General features: G+C 41.4%; 1 protein-coding gene across 1 annotated transcript in view; it reads left to right on the top strand.

Moving 5' to 3' along the window:
• Positions 1-22,954, top strand: part of LOC134528918 (trypsin-3-like) — a 57,123-nt gene extending 34,169 nt beyond the window's left edge. Inside the window, exons 4-5 of the mRNA XM_063362585.1 lie at positions 20,274-20,516; positions 22,679-22,954. Of these exons, the coding sequence (XP_063218655.1) occupies positions 20,274-20,516; positions 22,679-22,954 (519 nt within the window). The remainder of the gene's footprint in view (positions 1-20,273; positions 20,517-22,678) is intronic.
• The last annotated feature ends 905 nt before the right edge of the window (positions 22,955-23,859 follow it).

The following is a 23,859-nucleotide window of genomic DNA, read 5'->3' as shown; positions in this document are numbered from 1 at the left end:
GAAGACCTGGCTCCTCTCACAAATTCTGAAATAAAATAAAATATGTATAATATTAAGTTTGATATGGACTGACATTTACCAGGAAAAAAGATAAACTATGCATACAGTTCTGTTAATAGAGTATATTTCTCTACTAAAACAAATAATTAATTTCTTGAAAAAACTTCAGTAAGGAATTTGTAAAGGTTACCTACAATAACCTCCAATTATTATTTATTCGAACACTGAGAAAACAAATATAGCTCTAAAGTATAGGTAACTTAAGTAGTCTCCAAAATTTGCTCCAAAAATCTGAACAGATTAGTAGGTAAAAATAATAAATAATAAAAATTACAAGAACATGCTTATGAACGAAAATACAAACGAAAACAATACGTAACAGGCAAACCAAGTGTAGGCAAAGAACCTATATTTAACTTCTTCGTTCCAGGGTTACGGCAGTTATCAGCAAAGTGCGCATCACACACAAAGAAATCCCTGTAGATCTTCTGGTCATCTAATTTCATCAAATTCCTGGTTGGCTATACGGGTTACCCATATGTTAAAATCGCTTTCTTCATATACGGGGAAACGATGCCTTACGATACCATGCACGTATTCACAACCCGGAACGCAACACTTATTTGACATGATGACAAAATTTTCTGAACACCTACATTATTAAACAAACTAGTATATAATATAAAAATATTACAATATTTGTTCACATTCTTAAGCAAACAAGCAAGCAAGCATAACAAAAACCAAAAACAATATGGCGATGGCACTGTGGCGAGTCATTCTCCTTACTTGTGATTGGATGTAAACTAAGAAGAAAAATTCGACTAGGGCGCTCATGTGGCCGTGAAAATAAGTTCGTTTGGGTCAGGCATTCCCTACTACAGTGAACTCCCCCTGCTCGTGACTGAGATTGTGAGCACGGTGTCGGCCAATTTGTCGGTTTTGTGGCCGCGCTTTGGCCGGCATTGTACCCTTCCCCTGCGTCACCTGGCAGTGGCTGCTTCCCCCTCATGGCTGCCATCGTGTGTGTGGAGCTGGGACTTGGTCCCCTAGGGAACGGGCAGGCAGCCCGACCCCCCTCCCAGGGCCCGCAGGACCCTGTTCTGCGCCACCTGTAGTGGGCGAAGCACTCCTGCCGCCGCATAGCCCCACACTTCAACCGCGTAGAACATGGCCGGCAGGATGGTGGCTAGATATATGCGTAGTTTTGCTCGGTGTGGAAGGGGGCCCCCCTTTAGTAGGGGATAGAGTACTCCCACCCTTTTCCTGCATTCGAGCACTCTATCCGCTATGTGGTGGCGCCAAAGCAGCCAGGAATCCATTTTCAGGCCCAGGTATTTGACAGTCTGTGTAAGTGGGACTGGTGTCTGAAAGAGGTAGAGAGGCTCTGGGGGCTGCGGCCTGCGACGTGTGAACATAATGGCGGAGGACTTTTCGGTGTTGGCCTTGATGCGCCATTGCTTCAGCCATTCTGCCAGGGTCCCGAGATAGTCTTGGACCCTGTTGTGAAGTTGGGCCGCATCCGGTCCAGTGGCAAATATGGCGGTGTCGTCCGCGAACAACTGTACCTGGAGGGCCGGTGCCGTCGGTATGTCTGCCACGTAGAGGGCGTAGAGGAATGGGCTGAGCCGCGCTGCCTGTGGCACGCCATTTGTGATGGGACGCGGCTCCGAGAGGGCCCCATCGACTTTGACCCGGAAGGTCCGGCCCTCCAGGAAGCTGGAGACCAGCACCACGTACCTGGGTGGGAAGTGCAGCTGGATCATCTTGTGGAGAAGGCCCTCGTGCTAGACCTTGTCGAAGGCCTTCTCCACATCTAGGAACACCGCCAATGTGTGCTCCCAGTTGTTGAATTCTGTTGTGGCCGTTTTAATCAGTCGCGCCAGCACGTGGGAGGTAAAGTGCACTTCTCTGAAGCTGAACTGGAAGTCTGGGAGGACCCCCAGTTCCTCGGCTTGTTCCCTCAAGCGGCTCAGTATGACCTTTTCTAACAGTTTGCTAAGAGCGCTGAGGAGACTGATTGGACTTATATTTTGGGGGAAGATGAGGTCCTTTCCCCGGTTTTGGTATAGTGATGACGTGCACCTGCTTCCAAACACGTGGGAAGGAACCCGTGCTCAGTACTCCTCTCAGGAGTCGAGCCAGAAAGTCAGTGGCGCGCTAGGGGAGCCTCGTAAGCATGGTGTTGGATATGTGATCTGCCCCCGGAGATTTGCGGGCCGGTAGGTCTCTTATAGCCCGCACCACCTCGGCCGCTGTGACGTGCTCAAGGGGAGCAAGGTCTGGTGCAGTGAGCCCCCTGAGGTGCCTTTTCACAGATTCATTTACCTCTTCAGTAAAATCTTCATCCTGGGGATCTTCATTTGGCGAGAACTGGCGCTCCAGGACCTCTGTGATTGTCTCTGCCTTTTCAGGGGCAGTGTAGGCCATCCCGCGCAGGCATGTATCGTCGGAATGGCACGGCGGGAGCTCCCCCCATTAGAGTGCCCGCCAGCCTCCACACCCCGGTCAATGACTGGCCTGCCTCTTGGACGTGGTTCTCCCATTGGGCCACTTTGAGTTTCTGTGTCGTGCAGCGCAGTCTTGTCTTAAGCCTGTTAAATAGCGCCTTGGCCGCCGCTGTGCGAGTTCGCTGGTACTCATTTCGCGCGGCATTTTTATGCGCCACCAGGACTTCTACCTCAGGGTGCTCTGCCCGCAGGAGTTCCCTCTGTGTGACTGGTTGATTGGCTGCCCGTTCTGCTTCGCGAAGCATAGTGGTGAAGCAGCCCACTGCCAGGTCCACGTCATAAGGGGTCGTAAACTCTGTGTCTGGGTAGTAGATGTCGTCTTAGAAGAGTGTGTACTCTTTCGTTCGTCAGTGTGTGTGGTCTGGTTACCCTGGGGTGGTAGGCGGCTGCCATTTGCATTTCGCAGAGGACCGGGTCGTCGTCGCTGTCGAGCTCGCATAGCGATGTCAATTCAAAGGTGTGACGTGTGTCGTTTTTTATAACTATGTCCAGGACGTCCCCAGGCCCGCCCCCATATGGGTAGTGAGTGGGCGTCTCCGGGGCTCGAACCAGGTAGCCTTGGTCCGTCGCGTAAGTCGCAAGTCGGTTACCTGCTGGATTGGTGCGCCGGGAATGCCAGTCAGGGTGGTTTGCGTTGAGGTCCCCTGCCAAGAAGAAGTTAGGGCAGCGACCCGCGACCACAGAAAGGTCGGCTTCGTGAAATTGTTTGCGGGGAGAGCGGTAGACCGCAGCCAACAAACAGTAGCTCGCCCGCTGGTGTGGGGAGCACCACCGCCTGCATCTCCAGTGGTTGCAAATCAGCAAAATTATTTGGGTAGTGGGGGATGCCATGTTTATTGACTACAGCTGTACCGCGGCCTGAGTCATTGTGGTAGATTGTGTAACCTAGAATGCTCAGGCGCTGAGTCGGGGAAAGGACTGTTTCATTTACTAGGGTGATTGAAATACCATAAGTAGTGAGCACCTGGTTGAATTCCCGCAGTTGATTTCGCAGGCCATTCTCATTCCAGTACAGTACATTAAACTATGAGTCGTGGTACGCATCCCTTTGGCTGGCCGTCTGTGAGACGTCTGTGGGGGCGGGTTGTCCGCCAGTCGGTTTGTCAGGTGGTATGTCGGAGTTGTCCGCCATGTCACTGAAGTATTTCACTGATTGCCTCCAGGAGTAAGAGCAATTATTCCTGCGGGTCTGGCGTGCTCAGCAGTCGTGGGAGGTAGCGTGATAGCACTGCCAGCAGTCGGGGATAGTTTATCGCTCTGAGGATAGTTAGGAGGTCCCCCCAGCAACGTCCCTGTGTTTTTCTCTGCGCTCGGGCGCGCAGAAGGCACAGCCTGTCCGTCGCAGTGCTGTTCCCGTGCGAGCTGCGCGGGCAGCGGTGCAAGCCGCAGCGCGGCAGGCCCACTCGCGGGGTCTGTGGTCCCCTGCGGGCCGCCTGTGGCGAGTTGTCCTCATGATGAGTGGGGCGGAAAGGGGGCGGGAGCGCAAGCCCGCCCTCTCCTCTCTCAGGAGGCGAACCGCACCCCCGGGGCTCGCCACCACCAAGGCCGCGTGCTCTCCTCAGGGAGAGATTGTCCGCACGCGAGGCATGAGGTAGCAGAGAGGGGCCCACCCGCGCCTGCTCCAGGAGGGCGGAAAGCGACGGGATCTCACCCCGCCCCTCGGGCTGAGCGCTCGCCCTGGCTGCTACAGGAGGAAGGGGGGGATCTCCTACCCCCGACACAAGGCCGTCGCCAGGGCCGCGAGGACGCGCGCCCGCCGCCGCACCGGCCAGGGATGAATGGGGGCGGGGGTCGGCCCCACCACCCTCCACCCCAGCCCCGCAGGACGACGAGGGCACCGACCCGCGCAGCCCCCACACCTCGGCCCTCCCTGCCGCAGGCCCACGCCCAACCCTCTGTGAGACCTCTGCGTGCTGAGGCCTAGTCTGTGTTTCTGCGGCCGAGTTTTCACCCTGCTGGGGAATGTGAGGGTGGGCGGGGCCGTGTCCGCACTGCGCCTCTTTCAGTCGTTGTTGGTACTTTGGGCATTTCCTATAATTTGCTGTATGTGTGTCCCCGCAATTGCAGCACTTGGCCGGTGCTGTTGGTGGCTTTTTGCACTCACTGAATAGGTGGTCGGTAGCACACTTTACACAACGAGGGGACATGTTGCATCCATTTATAGTGTGAGTGAATCTCTGGCACCTGTAGCACTGGGGAACTGACAGAGATTTTGGTTGGAATGGTTCGAACTTGCACCTAATGTACCCTACTCTATTGAGAGCTAGCAGCTCGTCTGTCATTGTTCCTGGCTGTAGGCGTATAACAAAGTCTGGGGAGCGGATGGCTATTTGCTGTTTTGAGGCCTGATCTTCCCTTTTCGTGATGATCTGCTCGCATTTGATAGCTGGAATATCAATGTTTTGCAGAGCTTCCAGGAGTTCTTCCGGCGTGATGTATGGAGGCACATGCCTCGCGCAGACACACACAGGCTGATCCCTATCGGTGCAGTACCAGTATGCCGCGATACCAGTGGCCCGTATGCGGTCGTGCACAGCAGTGTAGTCAGATAGTGATTGGATATTAACACGCAGTGTTCTCCCCTTGGTATAGCCTATGCTATAGTCTGCCCGGCGCAGTCTGCCTATGACTGGGTACTGCACCTCGTTACCCACAATCAGCTCGTACCAACGGAATCGGCGGTGTGCCTGGGTGGGCTGCTGGGGAGGGGGTGACCCTGCTTCTTGTCGCGGGTGTGACTGTCTCTCTCGTCTCGGTTTTGGCCTTCTTTCTGTTGCGGCCGCGGTGTGCCAGGACGAAGCCGTCCTGGTCGGTGTCTGGTACAGGTCCTCATGGTCTTGAGGGCTGGGTGCAGCCAGTGTGGGGCTGGGTGGTGGGGGTGCTGGTCGCTTGTGCCTCCGGGGAGTCCGGCGACTGCAACTGCCAATTCTTTGAGCTGGTTGCCTGTTCGTCCCTAGAGGGAGTGTGGAGGGGGTGCTGGTGGGCAGTGACCAGCAGGGGGTGGGGGGCCTGCCTAGGGGTACCCTGAGGGGTGTCCAGAGCGGCGTGTGCTGGCCCTGAATCCCCCGCGTCTAGTAGTTCTAATTCCCCTTGGGAGAAAGAGCAATTTACGACATCGATTTCGCTCTCGCTGCTGGAGTGTGGGGAGTCCTCCCCCTGTTCGCACGCAGCCTGTGGGGACTTAATGTGCGGTTCTGAGGTTGTGGGGAACTTTTTCCTGTCCCCTCCGGGAGCGGTGCCCACGCCAGAGGGGCAGGTGGAAGCATTGCCTGGTATGAATTGAGCTACCTGCTCTGGTGATAGCTTCTCGTCGCCTTCCGCGGGGGCGGCGCCCGCGCTGGGAGGAATTGTTGGGGCCTGGTCTCTCTGGGTGTGTGCATTCCGCACAGGACTCACCGTTGATGCACCGCATGGCGCCTTCCGGCAGTGCGTTCGAGCCCTTGCCTTCCTTTCCCGCACGCTATGTGATGGGCCATGGCAGCCCCGGCCGGGGGAGGGGGATGAAGTGGCCCCGCCCGGCATTCCTACCTTCCTGGTGGGCCCCTCTGGGCCTTTTCTTCTTACAGGAACGGATGTCGAGCAGCTCCTGAAAAACATGACCGCTCGGCCCGAGTGCCAAAGCAGAACTGAGACTAGAAATTTATTGCAGGAATCTTAGACACACTAATGAGGAAAGAGGAATTGGAAGATGATGAGATGTCAGGGGGAGTGGCAGGCAAATGTGGAGACAAACAAAATGCAAGGGAAAAAAAGTAGTTTCGAGGATTTGCATGGTGTAGGTTGTAAAGATAAAACATTTCGTCATTACAGTCGTAGACCCCGATGAAAGCCCTCAACCACAAACAGCTCACTCTCTAACCATAGCTAAGCAAGCCGTAGAACACAGTAAGGAGGCCTCCCACGGCTCGCCTTAGGTATGAACTCAGTAAATGTAGATAACAAGCCGAGTGTAGTGGTCAGCATCCTGACAGTAGCAACGGTGGATGTCTGTGCCATGGAAATGGCATATATATATATATCATGCATTATCCAATCTAGCATATGCACACGCCATAGATGTAACTTTCTCCAAGAATTGACTCTGACTTCGATAACTGCAATGTTTATACAAATGTTGGCACCCAAAGAAGAGGGACGGGCATCTTTACTTGGAATGGTTATCAGTTCATAAATATTAGAACACATCCTTCAGGACTGATCCTATCTGAAACACTTGTCTTGCCTTCACTGCTTTCTGAAAATGACTTGGTGAAACTATCTCTATGTATCAATGTGTACTATCCTTCGGGCATACAAAACAAGCAAGCCAGTACAGACTTTCACAGACACAAACTTGTATCGTTCTTAGAAGGTGACCGAAACCAGATAATATTTGGCAGTGATTTTAATTGTGTTGAACCCTACTGACCACCATGGCGGAGCATATCAAAATAAAGCAATGTTACAGTAATGGTTCACAGCCATGCAAGTTGAAGATGATGTTTATATGCTACAAGTCTCTCGACCCCACTTTTTAATTCCATGTTGTAAGTACGAGTTTGGACTGTTTTTACTATTCAAAATAATCGCAATTCAGTTAGAATCTATGATGTCATCCCAGGAGCTATTTCAGATCATTCCCTAGTCCCATGCACTGTCTCCTACCCCACACTAAACCAAATTCACAGGCAATACTACTGGCACCTACAGAGAAGATTACTGGGACAAGACGAGGTGAATACGGAGTTTCAACAACGATGGACTAAATGGACGAGGCTTAAACCGGGATGTGCTGATGTAGCGGAATTGTGGGAACATTGTGTAAAAACGTGTATCTGGCGCATCTTTAAATACCGCGAAGCACTTGTGCGACGGAGCAAACCTCACTCCTGTACTTATACAAGAGGGCTCTACGAGACCTCGACGTTGCATCATCGACATTGCTGTTGAATCAGTACATAGTAATAAGAAGGAATTACAAGCAACTTATGAAGCAGAAAAGAAAACAGGTATGGTAAACTCTGGTAACCACCATTGGAAATAAAGATCCTTGGGGTAATGTTTACGAGATATACTCAGGGAGGACTAGGAAAAGGAATGAGATACCTGGAATGGTTAAAGAAACAGGCAAAATACATTATATAGCAGAAAATCTATCTCATATCCTGGATGTTTTACTTCCAGATGACACAATAATTGATGAAACTGATACACATGTAGTTAAAAAGAAAGCCACGAATGAGTGCATAACTACTGAATATGTGACTCCTTTTACCATTAAGGAACTAGATGAGATTGTGAAAGGTATAAAACCCAAAGATAACACCAGGGAAAGATGGCATTACTACTGAAATAGTCTGGAGAACCAACATTAAAGCACTCTTTATTAAATATGTACATCATGTGCCTTATGACACATATATTCCCTAATATATGGTGTGCCGTTTATCATAATATTCGGGCACAAATTTTGAATTTTGAATTTAATTTTGAATTTTTAAAGAAGGAAACCAAATAATAAATTTGCATTTTTAGTTTTCATTTAATTTTGTTTCCATTACTCTACACTCCGACGTAATCTTGTGAAATCCAGTGCACCTGCGCTTGTTCGCAGGCTCCAATTAGATACTGTTTGCTGACGATTTGTGATCGCAGCATCTCAACCACGGTTTGAATCACGTTTTCCCCCTGTAACAGTATGAATTTTCGTGCTAGCGAACGCTACCCCAAGCTCACTGCTATCAACTTTCATTTCTCGGAGACAAGCATAGGTAAGGCTATTGCCAGCACTTCCAGGACTATGTTACAGCCCTCGGCGACGCCTCGGGACTGTCCACACGACGCCTTTCCCAGGTGACTTAGCAAGTTTAGACCCCCCTCCCCTCATCGCCCACCTGTGGCTTCACGAGAACTTCAACTCGGAGCATCGACCCCCAGTGAACCCAGGCGGGCACATTGTCTCTTCAAGGACATTCGCCCTTAGCAAAAATAGCCCTCAGCGAAGTCTAGCGGCGGGAAAAATCCCTAACCTCGCTCTGTCCGCCGGTGGCGAGTGCCCTCAGTGCACTTTAGCGGACGTTTCTGTGACCCTCCAGGCAGGTTCTTATTTTGGCCACCAGAGCACACTACTCATCCTTCCCATAAGAGACAGCTTGTCACAATCGACTGTGACTCGCGTGAGAGCACGGCGAGCGTGTTGCAGTCTGCTTCGCCCCTTCGGGCATCTTCGGAGACCTTCGGGCCATCACCAACCCCCTTTCTTTGGATGGGCGCAGTAACTTTTTTTAATTAGGTGCCACGACGACATTTTTGAACATTCGGCGGGCCGCATCTGGTCAGTAAGGACCACGCATCGCGATTCACGAGAGTCAATCTCAGTCGTACGTCAAAGAATCGACACTACGTCATGTTGTTGCGAATGGCAAGGCATAGATGCCTTATTTCTCTAATTTGTTTTTTTGGCTGCCTGTATTAGTTGTTTTATTTTATCTAAATTATTTCTTCTTTCCTCGTCATGGCTGCCGCGAATTTCCGCGCCGGGAGTAACCTACTCGACTCCTGGAGCCAGCTAACGTGACTTCTTCCCGCTGTTTGGGTAAGTGATCGTCATATCTCCCCCCCCCCCTGCCTTTTGCCTTTCCCTGGGCATAGTTTTGCCCAGCCTTAGCCGCCTGTTAACCAGTCTAAGCAATTTGGGACTTTGGTTGCAGGCGGGGTCCAAGAATTAAGTAGAAGAATTAGAATGGAACTTCACTGCCAAACTAGCAGTCCGTGATTGGGCTCATGTAGTAAGAAGTTTTCTCCCCACTCCGGTCGACATCCATTTTCTTAATAAAATGTTTTCTTCAGGACTTTATCTACCGAAACCTCCGGCGCCAGGACCACCAGTTTTCAGGACATAAAATTTTAGTTAAAGTAATTTCAAAAGCCAACTAAAAACAAAATGTAATTGTCTTGCCTTTGAGCCTGCGAGCTCACTTAAAACCAGGGTCAAGTTTAAGATAGATGGTTATTTTACTTTTATATGTATTTTGTTGCCCCGTATAAAGGTTGAACTTGTTAATTTCATATAACAAGATGGATGAACAAAATTAATGTAGCATATTTATAATTTCACTTCACTACACATTTTATTTCTCTATGAACCATAAAATCAGTAATTTGTATTTATATCTTTGAAGTTAATACTTCTTTGCTCAAGTAATGATATTTGTTTAACGAATAAGAATAGTTTTGTCACAGTTCAGATGTAATATTATATAACGAATATTTGTAAAACAATCTGGTATTGGTGGAAAAGATTTAACAAAAATTATTGCTATCTAATAAAAGTTTTGTTTGGAAGGAATAGAGAAAACGAAAGGGAATTGATATAGGAACTTCGAATAGGAAAGACATGATATTTTTATGACTGCATAAATTGAACTTATAACTGGTGAAATATTTTGAAGAATTATAAGAAATGATAGTAAATAGTAATAATATTAATGATTTGAAGAGAGTTAGGGAAATAAAGAAGAATTATTATTTATAAGAAGATTTGAGTACTACAAATCGATACCAGGAAGAAGACTACGAGTATAAACTACGAAGACTGAAATCAGATTAAGGCGTTTCCAGGACGAAGAAAGAAGTATTTTTAATTTTCAACTGTACGAGAACATACGGAAACGACGCGAGGCGTTCCCAGGACGAAGACGATCAACGATAGGCGTTCCCAGGACGAAGACGATCAACGATAGGCGTTCCCAGGACGAAGACAATCAACGATAGGCGTTTCCAGGACGAAGACGATCAACTATCGGCGTTCCCAGGACGAAGATGGTCATCTAGAGGCGTTTCCAGGACGAAGGTTTGAAACAACGAAAGGCGTTCCAAGGACGAAGACGACTCGTTAATACTAGGCGTTCCCAGGACGAAGGTACAAGACAGCGAATGGGCATGCCAAGGATGAAGACGCAGAAGATTCATTGCTGAGGTCCTGGCTGAAAGAAGGCAAACCTAGTAACGCATAGTTCGTTACCACGGAACTATAATAACAGGTCGGTTATATAATGATGAATGAATGTCACCACATTTACTAGCTTGCAAAACTGACAATCGGGAATAATTAATATCACTTGAAATCCCTTACTAAATCTTTTCACACTACCAGATTGCTAAAGTTAGAGACAACTTGAGTTAAAATTCACAAAATCGTTGTATACAAGCTAATCCAAGGTTTTACGAATTTTTCCACGACATACCCAACTCTACCCCTGAATAGTCCGGACAATAATAAAATATATTTTAATTAATGGTGTGTATTACAAATTAATTAAAATAGAAGTAATTGTAATGGTTATTCATTATTACAACTTCGTAGAAGTTGTTGGCGCTCACAAATTCAACTAAATGATTCGTTCTTTTGTTCTTATCATATAAATACACCAGAACGAGTCTAAGTTCTTTCGAGTTTTATCAAATTAAACATATTTATTATAAATAATAAAGAGTTTGATAGCTAAGGCCCGTTTACCCGGGGCTCCCTCCTGTTTGTAATTAATTATATTTCAATACATGTGTACTTAAAAGTTAAAGATAACAGAAAAGATAAAGCTAAGCAAATAAATTTAGTAAAAGGGCAGTTATATAAATCAAACCAGCAGCCTTGTTATTTCATTATTATTCCTCCCCGATTCACATAGCCTCCTAGAGATCCTAGTAGGTTATAAGTAATTTCCTTTGTTCGACATCTGGGCACCTCTGTGGTAATTGTTTTTGTGTTGTGTTGTTTTCTGGGCCGACGCTTCCAAGGCCTTATTTTTTAATTATTCATTTTTGAGTGTTTACCTGCAGCCCAGTGTACGTTACAATGGAAGACAGAAGTACTGAGCAATCTGTATAAAGGGAAAGGAAAAAGGTTGGAAGAAGCAAAATTCTATCGGCCATTAATGATGTTACTGACATTAGGCAAAATATATGAGAGGCTTTTAAACAAGAGTCTTTATAATTATTTTGAAGAAGCACAAACTGCTGCACAGAAGACAGTATGGATTCAGAAGAGGCCAAAGCACAGAAACTGCAGTAACCAATATGAATAAGTTGGTAGAAGTTACAGAAGAAAAATATGTAATAGGCTTAACTATAGACATATCGGGAGCATTTGATATGCCTGGTGGCCTGAGATAATGTGGAGACTTCCACACTTTGAAATTCCTCGGAATTTATTTAAGGGACTTTCTAGATAACCGAAAATGCGAATGCCAACTTGATCATGTGAAGGCTGAAAAACAACCAACTAAAGGGTGTCCACAAGGTTCAGTGTTGGGACCTCTGCTTTGGAATGTTATCTTCGATGAGCTGCTCAAGTCTGAGCTTTCAGAGGGATGTGACATCTTTTGATATGCAGACGACGGACTGTTGATCGTCCCTGCTGGATCAAGGCATGAATTGAAAAATAAAACTGAAAGTGCACTCAGAACAATAGTTGGATGGGCAGATAGAGCCAATTGGCAATTGCCCCAGAAAAAACGGAATGTATAATACTAAAAGGTAACTTACACAAGCAAAGACCTCATATGATAAGCATGTCTAGAAGAGTCCTTCAAATAAAAACATAAATTAAGTATCTTGGTGTTACAGTTACATACGGATGTAACTTCGAAGAACATATGACACAGGCTTCGGAGAAAGCACTAACATTATTTCAGAAGATAAGATCTGTAGCACCGTTTGGGTGGGGGTTGAATTCAAAAACATTGATGGTAAAGTACAAGGGAGTATACATTAGCATTATGTCATATACTGTAATCGTCTGGAGAGATTTAATCAAAAACACTCTCATAAAGCGAAAGTTAATATCATCACAGCGAATTTGCCTAATATCAATCACAAAGGCATATCGAACAACGTCTGCAGAAGCATAACAAGTCTTGCCCAGTGCAACACCAATTGACTTACTTCTGGAAGAAAGGGTCAAGATTGCTAAGAAGATGTTGGAAGATGGCACAATCAAAAAAGAAGAAATTATCTTAATTAAAGAATCCACTATTGACAAATGGCAACAGCGCTGCGATGCAAGTGAAAAAGGAAGATATACTTACAATCTTTTTCCATCTATAAAGAACAGATTGAAATATAAATGGATAAACATGGACCATTATACTTCACAATACTTATCAGATCACGGTAGCTTTACGTACAAACTTTACTCCATGAAATTAGTTGAATCTCCTATCTGCATTGTATGTGAAGAAGATGATGCAGCACAACATGTTCTTAATACATGTACTAAGATTGCAGACATAAGAGATTTGTACAAGTGGAAGTTAACGCTAGAAGACTCAGACTATGAAGACCTACAAGGGATTATGCAATGCCAAAAAACATTTTTCATGTGGAAAACTTTGTTCAATAAACTGAGACGTCGCCTGGAATAATTTAATAGCTGGCATGCAGAACGAAGAGAAAATGAAGAAGAAGCTGAAGTACATGAAGACCTTATCAACTTATAACAGCAAGATACTGGACCCAAGAAAGAAACAAAAGAAGAAAACTTCCTAGGTCCGGTAAAGCTCCTGCCCTAAGACCAGAAGCCGACGGAGCCAAGCTGAAGACGTCATATCAAGTTCAGAAGAGCTCCAGAGCCCAAGACCGGAAGACGACGGAGCCAAGCTTCAAGACATCTAAAGAAGACTGGGAGAGGACTAGTACCCTAGACCGGAAGATATTCTATAGTTATATGCAGAAAACCGGAAAAGTATATAGTATTCAATATTGGAAGATTATTAAGTAGATCTGATGGCAGAAGGGACAAGAAATTGGAATTGTATTTGCGAAGCTCATGTAATATTGAGAGGAAAAGTTGAATCACTCACAAGTTCCTGTAATTAAAGAATATGAATCTGTTTAGGATATAAGGAAGTACGTAATACAGCAGAAAGAAGAAAAGATACCAAATAAGGATAAACAGAACTTCCTGCATAGGTTTCTTGGTGGTGGTTTTTCCTATGCATGGTAATCGAACCACCGGAGCAAGTATAAATGTGCTGTTTAAAATGGATTATATGCGGACCGGCTTTAAAACGGATTTGATTAACGGAAATATACATACGCAAATATATGTTGCTGAAATATATATACATATATATGTATATAATCGCATTTAATCATATATAATCATATAATCAATATAAATAATTATAAAAAAATATATAAAGGAATTATGACCTTAAACCAAAATAAAATAACTAAAGAGAATGAAGTGGCTAATAATGTTATGCAGAATCAAATTTGGAAAATAAATTCCTTCTTGCATACCCCTCGGGGTTTACATCAAAAAGATAAAAGTTTAAATAAATGCATATTAAGAATAGGATTAGTGTGTGTGTGTGTGTGTGTGTGTTGCGTCATCGACAATGACAAACATTAAGGGAAAAAGATTGCAGGCTCAAGGAAAATATTTTGACCATTCATTATATATATATATATATATATATATATATATATATGAAAAAAATGTCTGAAATTTCTTAAAAACAATAGCACCTTACAAAATGAGACTGTAGAGTAGAGAGATAATGCTGGTTCTAGGACAGGCGAAATGAAGATTATGATAATTAGCAAAGGGAAAATTATCTCGTCTAAAAGGCCCCCAAAATGTTTGAACAACCACTCAAAAAGTCAAAAAAATAAATAAAAACAAATCCCATTTTCGAGGGAAGAATTCCCTTTTCGAGGGAAAATTTCTTGTTTTACTATTAAAAAATCTCGAAAGCTTAACAAATTCCCAAAGTGACTAAATACTCCCCTTTTCTGCCACCCCACACTAAATTTCATTAAAAAAACTTTTAAAATCAACAGAAAGGCCCCAAAAGTTAGGCATTTGAGTAAGGAGTCAGCCATCTGGTTGACCTTGACCTTCAAAATTACCAACAAAAAAAGAATACGTATTCTCCATAAAGATTATACATGCCCATTTGCAAGGGGAAAATTTCCCTTTGCAAGGGGCAAACTCCCTTTTTGAGATAAAAATGTCCCACCAAAAAATCTAAAAAATTCAAAATTCTACATAATGCCAGAAAATATTCACCTTCATGTCACCAGTAAGTAGCTGACATCATCTTGTCCACCATCTTGAATTCAAAAATATAAAAATAGTAAAACTTAAAACTACTGAAAAATTGTAATAATTACATAATAAAAATATGTTTTACATATTCGCATCCATTGTCTACAGTTTGAACCGCACAGGTGGCAATTAAATAAAAAATATCCCAAAAAATCATAAATACTGTAAAAACATCCCTTATGAAAATTCTGAAACTTATTTAAAAAAATGTCCTTGCATCATGAAGTTCATTGCTCTCAGTTATTTCCCAGTTACAACCTAATGAGCTAAATGTAATAAAATAGTATTAACAAATGTATAAAATATTACAAAATTATTTAAATAAAAAAGTATGTACGGTACTGCATGGACTTTTGGAGTCCATGGTTTGATAACCAGTGTAAGTATTTCTAAAAAAAAATGTCATTCTATCCTTGGTCCATGGAACTATCAGCAGACAGTCACCAACTACTAATATCAAGACATATGTAATTCTTACCATTGTGATGTCACAATAAACATACTGGCTGCTTACCTGGATTTATTGTCGTCGTTAGTGTTTTATTGCGGTGATCGCTCGTTGAGACTAAAATAATATTATATGCGCAAGCCAAATGCATTAAGTGTTTTGAGCTGCATTTGTCAGGGTTTATGAATACATTGTAAATTTTACTTTATTTTAGGGTTTTCGAAGCATTGAGAAAATATTAATTTTTATACATAATCTTAGAAACTTATGTTATTATGTTTTACAAAAACATTTTTTAGACATGGCCCTCCCATCTTACATTATGTACAATCAAAACATTGCATTTTGGCCGTCGGATAAAGATAACTTTTGGTTTTACCATTAAAGGACTATAGTTCTAAGCCCCCATTGAGTAGGGTTTTTGTAGTACACCTAACCATAATTTGATGGAAAAACACAGCAAAAAACACGTACTTGGTAAGTAATTTGCCTTGGAAATACGTCCACACACGACAGTGTTAGGACCACTAATTATCATGTAGGGCTCTGATGGGGAAGGATCAATATGTATCAAAACGATGCAATAGATTCCCTCCTCCCCTACCCAACTTAACCATCCATTTCAGGACCACTGGGCACTATCTGGTCGTCAAATCTCATCCCGAATGGGAAAGTCTGGAAGATTGTGTGTGTGTTACATAAATAATGATTGTCCACAGTGTGCAGTAGATATCTGTCTACCTGATAGTGTATCCTCCTTGACCATCATTCAGTTTCCACTTAAAGGTTGTCAGGGAGTGATGAATTATGAGTGCTGAAAAGGAAATGACCATTGTCCCCCCTAATGTGTCCTGTCGGAGCCTATCCCACCAATAATAATAACCATATACAAGAGTTTGGGAATGTCTTTATTCTTCAAATTACAGAGAATACCCTAGGCGCCTCTCCATTGCACTGTCAGGGCTTATCCCAGCAGAAATAGTTCATCTGCCCTATAGTGCCCAGAAAGGAAAAGACATGCGCTCTGCGACTGTAAGAAACTATAGTTTACCAGTCAGGTACTGACCTGCGCTCTCGTGAGTGAACACATTCATTCAGTGCCAAAAAGGTTCAGACCTGCGCTCTGTGGTCGTGGGAAACTAAAGTTAAGAGTATTTTTAGAGTGGAAACATTATTGCAAGATTAACATATATATTTTCGGATATTATAAAGACGAAAATCACACGTATGTGTGCGAGGCCACTAATCCCAAACACGGACGTGTACATTCTTCAACACAGTAGCTAAGCACTTCAAATATACCATTTATAAGAGTTCTTAGTTCCAAAATAAGATATAATATTAAAACTTGAATTTTAATACATGCCACAAATGTAAGTATGTGTTGCAAATAAACAGAAATTTAATACAAAAACCAGAACAAGTATTCGGTTAGATTCCCAATGAAAGCACCTGTAAATAAAAAAGCCAACACATCCTTCCTCATTGCCCATAAGTAGACTGATTCCCATTACCTATACCAAGACATATATTATTGGTATGTTTACCATCGTCAGCAGAGATTGGGTGGTGACATCAACATTCATGCAGAACTCGATGTAATGTGTACCATCGTTAGCGAAGTCCTAGGTGGTGTCGATGTCAATGACCACGCATAACTCAATGGGAGGTGTACCATTATCGGCGTAGATATATGTGGCAGCAATGACAATGTTAAGGCAGGATTCGATGACAGTTATACTATCATCAGCGTATACCAGGGTGAAAGCGATGACAAAAACCACTGAGCACCCCATGGTTGCTGTACCCACTTCACATATTGACACAACAGAACAGGTTTACTTACATTTATACAATGCTTTATGTTCTGTTTCTACTGCATAGTTCTCTGTGGTGATGACTCTGTTTGATGGTGTGTTTTAGTGAGTGTTGTACAACAAGATGGTGGATTACTAAAATAACATATTATCTATTTTTTACAGTAGTGCACAGCAAGGAATATGATCACATCAATGGATATGATCCCATAAGCAACCCCATCAAGGGATACAATCCCATCAAGGGATACGATCACATCAAGGGATACGATCTAATCAGAATGGATACAATAACATCAAGTTATACGGTACCATAAAGGATTACAATCACATAAGGGATACAATTCCATCAAGAAATACGATACCATTAAGGGACACGATCACATCAAGGGATACTGTATTATTAGTAGGGATATGTTCACATCAATGGATAAGATACCATCAAGTGATAAGATACAATCAAGGAATACGATCATATTAAGGAATACGATCACATCAAGGGATATGATCCCATCAATATAATACGACCCAATCAAGAGATAAAAACTCACCAAGGGATATGATATCATCAGTGGGGATACTATCCCATGAAAGGAAATAAAACTTCATCAGTAAGATACGATCAACAGGATACATTAGGATACTATCCCATCAGTAGGATACGATCGTAGGGTACATTAAGATACGATCCAACCACAGGATAAGTTACTACAGACATGTATACGCGCATTTACACGAACATTCAACTTGGTAGGATACAATGCCTCCAACTGTGTTTGTCTCCAACTGTCTTTGGCTCTAACTGCTCCAACTGTCTTTGACTCCAATTGTCTTTGTCTCTAATTGCTTCAACGACATTTTTTGATAAAGCTACAATTATAATTGGCTACAAAAATACAAGTCTACGAGGCTACAAGGTTCAAGGCCACCATGCTACAATTATACAAGGCTCCATTCAGCAGTGAGAGTTAATTTATATCAATAAAAATACTTGTTGCAAGTAGTTGCTATTCCTTCTAACAGTGTCCATCACATGCTGTGTTGTACAGGCAGTCGCTCCTTCATGTGGGATCCGAGATGCTCACTCACGATCGCAAGAAAAGAAGGCTTTGCTAGACCTCAAGGGGAAGGAAAAAAGTCTAGCATGAGAGTGTTTCTCAGGTGTCTCAAGGCATAGTAATCGACTGAGTAATGAATAGTTTTTTTTTAACTCCACAGGATAAAATATATTTCATGTGCTGATTCGGTAACAGGAATTTAGCAATCAAAGGAAATTCTGAATACAATCAATGCATAACTCATATAGAAAAAAATGCATGCAGTGATTGTTTTCTCAGAAATAACCAGAAATACTCGGAGAATATCAGCAGATGTCTCACCAGGAATAACTAGGAGCACACGAAGAAAACTAGCAGATGTCTCGCCAGGCTTAACCAAAGCACTTCGAGAACACCACCAAAATATTAACAGGAATAATCAGGAGCACGTGGAGAAAACCAGCAAAATACTGCCATGAATAATCAGGAAAACATGGAGAAAACCAACAAAATACTGACTGGAATAATCAGGAGCACACGGAGAAAACAAACGTGTGTCTTTCTAAATCAAGCTCAGTGAATCATGATAAATTATAATAAATAATAAAAATTACAAAACTTCTATCATCTTACGAACTTCTCCTTTGTTCAGCAATGATAGAGTTCTAGCACAAGCCTGGGTTTGAACAGAGGATTCTAAGCTCCTTTATGCAAGTATATTTTTTGATTAAAATTTAAATAAATATATTTTAATTTTTTTTATAATATTTATATATTTTTTCAATATGGCGGATGTGACATCCTTCAAAATGACGGAAATCAAGATGGTGGAAAGTTATAGATAGTGAAATAGTGGAATGGTCTAAAATACAAGATGGAGGCTGTGACATCTAAATTCAAAATGGCAGGACCAAGATGGCAGCCAGGTTCAAGGTCACTCAAAGTTCAAGGTAAAGGCCATCTAAGATGGCGTCCAGCACCACGGCACCACAACCATGAACCTGTAGCAGGCAGAACCAATATACAGGATATCCACAAAAGAATGTCCCGGATGCAATGGTACATTTAACAGTTTAATTTAGACTGTTTGCAATAAATCATACATCAAATTGAAGGTAAACTAACCTAGGTTTTCTTACAAATGTTCAATATGTGCACCTGTAGTTGTATAGCACACATCCAACATAAAAGTCCAATCTTTTCCACATATTGGTTAACACGCCTGGAGTAATGGAAGCAATAGCCTCTTAAATTCTGTATCTTAACTCCGGAAAATCATTAGGTAGCGGTGGAATGTAGACATTAATTTTTATAAAGCCCCAAAGGAAAAAAAAAATTGCATGGCATTATGTCACATGGCCAGCGAAAAAGAGCTCTGTCTTCTCGACCATTATGACCAATCCAACGATCGGGGCATTCGACGTTTAACCACTCTCATACAAAGATATTCCAATGGAGAAGGGCTCCATACTGTTGCCGAATAAAGTTTACAGGTTTATCCACTACTAATTGGGGAAAGAGCCAGTCTTTCCACATATCCAGATAAGCCACCTCTGTTATGATAGCTTCAGCTTCAGCTTCGGGACACAAAGGAGAAAATGTTTTATTTTGAGGAATCTCTTTGGTGTTCTTCAAGTTCATAGGGATATTCTGACCTCCACATAAGAACATTATGGGCACTTACCTTACCACTTAGATGAAAATTTGACTAATCGCTGAACACCACACGATCAAGAAAGTCATCTTCCCGCTCAAACACTTGAAGTGCAAAGTTACAATATACACCATAGTGCATGCAGCAACTGCAACCGATATGAACGCATGAGTAAACGTGTTCTTAAAACCTTCAACTCGGTCGTCTTCACCAACTGAAGTTCAAGTCTTGCTTTCCGAACAGATTTCTTAGGACTGCGCAGGTAAGGATGCTCTAACACGGTCAACATCCTTCACAGACACTTTTGGTCGTCCCGTGCTTTTTCCTTTACAAACACATTCTGTCGTTTTGAATTGTCTATACCATCGGCGGTTGTTTTTGCCACATGGGTAATCACCAGTAAATTTTAAACGAAACGTAAGTTTAACTTAAATTACAGATTAACTCTTTGCAAATTGCAGAACACAAAATGCTTTATGCTCAGTAGTTGCCATTTTGCTTAGGTGGTGCTGAAAGCGAGAAAATAACAAAGCGGTATACTCGCGAATGCGCTTATGTAAAATTGTTTGAGTGACTCTTTAATTGTGGCATTGACCAGAACTATACAATGCTTAAATTTGACACTATTAAAATTTATAACTGGGACATTATTTTATGGACATTCTGTATACAACTATCATAACATGAAATAATCTGACGCTCTCAGATGTTTGCAGGTGTCCAAAGTTGTGGTTCACCCCAGTTATAATCGAAAAACTGTGGACGCAGACATCGCCTTGCTGTTGCTGTCCCGCTCAGTGGGAGCCGAAAGCAAGGGCAGTCAGACATCGGTGCTAGGGATAGCATGCTTGCCTCATCACAGACAGCAGGTGCCCGTGAAACAACTCTGTGTGACTACCGGCTGGGGGAAGAGTGACTTCGACGATCTTCATGGTACAGATGTTTTGCATGAAGTCCAAGTAAGTTTTTTTGTTTTTTTTTTAGCTTTAAAAACCATGTTAGTAATATATTCAGACTTTCCAAAATTTATACTAATATCTTCGTTTCATCTGACTGCATTTATTTAAGGGGAAATGCAACACAATGTGTAAAGTAATGCATGCACAAGATTTAACGGAGTTGCACGTGTTAGATTCCCAGTTGAAAAAAAAAAGCCATGGGATTGGCATTTACTGTTGAGCTTGTTTGTTTTATGTCGTATAAGAGATCACTGTAAACCAGTTTTTCTCATAGTATTTATGATTCTGACCACTGACCTACATTTTGTAAAACAGTCTCTAACCGTTGACATGGTAGGTAGAAAAATTACTTTTCTAGTTCATAAATTCATTTAGATAAAGATTTGTTTCATCATGTATTCTGCACCACAAAGCCATGTGCCAATGTCCAAATTTGGAGATTTTGGTTTTATTGCAGTTTATTTTTAAGTATTAGTTTTCTATCGAGCTATAATATCGTAACTCAACAATAATTTTTTATAGAGCATTTATCGAGAGGTATAAAAGCATGATTCTGAAGCTTTAGTTGAGCCAGACAAACGTCAGTCCAGTTACAGTGAGAAGGAAGTAATTTTTTTTTAAAGAAAAGCCAGCAACACACATATGGAGGTTGATGGAAAACATTGAAAGAGCAGTTTTTTTTTAACTCCCTTGTAAATTTGCTCAATTGTGACTCTGAATCGTTTGGTTCTGAGATAGAACATGTTTAGTATGCTTCAGTATTTTTTAAAACCTGAGTTTTTAAATTGGTTTTAGTAAAAATTACTTTAGCCGATAAATAAATTTATATTCCCTAGGAGGGCTATTAAATACGGAAGCGATACTTCTTCCTTCCATCCATCTTTAGAGCTGTGTAAAATACAGCCACATTCTTGCCTAATATTCTCACAAAAAAAATATCCAGGTGTGATGGGGAGAGAATGACATAAGTTGAGAAAGTCAATTCATTTTTAATGAAGTGTTTCTTAAATAAAACTATTAAAATGCCGCATAATCCTAGAGCTTAGAAGAATTTTTAAAACATACTTTTGATAAAAGTATTTTATTAGGTGGGGATGTATTCAAAGTTTTGGTAAGAAAGTCTAACAATTATTTTTTTAATAATTGAAATTAATACAATAAATAGTTAAAATGTTATAATAAGATGTAAAACTTTTGTTAAATAATTGAATGTGTGTTTCTTTTGGTTCAACTTTTCAAGCAAATATTACATTTTATGTATACCGTTACTATAAATTTACATGAATAATACATTTTCAGATATTTTTACCTGACAAATGAAAACATCTAAAACATTGTAAAAAATTATCTACCATTCATTCTAATTGCGTATAGGTCTCGATGAATATTAAGAGATATGAGATTTTCGGATATGCTATTCCGAAGAAAAGATTTTATTATTCTCAATTTGTAAAATGAATATTCAAGTCTAGTAATGGTTTGCGGACAAGCATACCTAATAAGCTTTGTGTTAACAGTTGACCATTTATTTAATTTATGGCATCTTCCTCATCCAAAGACGTAAAATCATTTGCACCCACCTGTCTCTTATTATTTTCCTCAAAGTCAGTACTTCTTCTTGTTCCGCCTGTCTTCTTTTCTTCTCTTTAAAGTCAGAACTTCTTCTTGCACCTACCTGTAACTTATTCTTCTCCTCAAAGTCAGTACTTCTACCTTCCATCCACCTTTAGCAATGTGTAAAATGGAGTCACATTCTTGCCTAATGTTCTCGCAAAGTTTTTATAATTTTTTTCTTGGGGGATGGGAAGAGAATGACATAAGTTTAAAAAGTCAATTCATTTTTAATGAAGCTGTTTTCAATCAGAACGAGAAGTTTGCACCAGGAAACAGTTAATGTGAGATAAGAAAATATTTACAATACACTTAACTTCTGGGGAGAAATATACCCCTTATAATTGAATTACCTTAAGCATTACTCTCAAGGAATTTTTTGTCATTTGATTATATTATTTTCTCTAATGATAATTTTTATTTTTTAAATTTTCGGAAGGGAGTGTTTTGGAACCCCCAAAAATACGTTCGTGTGAACGGCCAATGTGATAGTCATACGAAAGCACAAAAATTAAAGTTTTTTTTTTTTTTTTTTTTTTTACTGAAAACAGGTTTCAATACTGTCGAGCGAGATGTGTCAGAATGTTCACCTGCACTACCTCATCACAGACAACATGTTCTGCGCCGGCAACAAGAGAAGACCTGCAGACTCATGCACAGGAGACTCGGGAGGACCGCTTCTGTGCAAGAACCGCCAAGGTCGCTGGACAGTGTTTGGCATCACTAGCTTTGGTGACGGCTGTGGGACACGTGGCAAGTTTGGCATCTACGTAAAAGTGGCTAAATTCGCCAAGTGGATACACTCTATCATGTCTAGATATGGGTGAATCATATTTATGTTTACATTTATGCGATATGGTTCTAAATATTATATCCAAATATTAAATTATATTGTCAAATATAAAAATATTGTTGCTGGATTAATTCATTTGCATTTTTATTTATTTATCCAAGATTAATTTTAAGTTTAACGTTTTCAAGAAAAAATATTGTTCATCTTATGTGAACTCCATATATTAAAAAAAAATTAGTAAGTCTACATATTTAAAAATAACTATATTTTATGGAAGATTTAAAAATCGTTTTGGCCTACAATACAAATATTTAAATTTATTTTTAGACAAAATTTTTTTCCAGTTAATAATCCTACTCTATATTATTCACTTTACCAAAATTCTTTTCTTTGAATTAACTTCAACAATTTCATTCAATAAATGAGTAAATGATCATCAGCTATATTCGTATCATTGTAAAAAAAAAACATAAACGTAAAACCTAAACTTATTACCTGTGTTAAAGAAAAGAGTAATGGTATTTTTTAAAAAATTCCAATCATAAAATTATGAACAGCTAAACGTTAAAACGATCAAAACAATACAGTTTTTAGAAAATTAATGAACCTCATACTGCAGTCTCTGGAACGTCAATATAAACATATTTTATTAATATAAGAACTAGCAAAGATTCTACCTTGATGTAAAACAAAAAAAAAGTTATTTTAAAATATTTTTTTCAATTATTACAGTAATAAAAATTAACGACAAATAGTTCAGTAGTATGAAATAAGAAGGTCTGGGCCAGAATTCATGATGGGGAACATGAAGCCGGTCTATAACCTGTCACCATCTTGCATATTTTTTTTTTATTTTCCATTTTCCTTAAATAATGACTTCAAAAAACTTTCTAAATAACATAAGATTTCTCATTTTATAAGGTAAATTTCTCAATTTGA

The sequence above is a fragment of the Bacillus rossius genome, chromosome 2, assembly GCF_032445375.1.
Source record: "Bacillus rossius redtenbacheri isolate Brsri chromosome 2, Brsri_v3, whole genome shotgun sequence".
Taxonomy (NCBI): Eukaryota; Metazoa; Arthropoda; class Insecta; order Phasmatodea; family Bacillidae; genus Bacillus; species Bacillus rossius.
The sequence above is the reverse complement of the archived record's forward strand: the minus strand, read 5'-3'. Positions and strand labels throughout refer to the sequence as shown.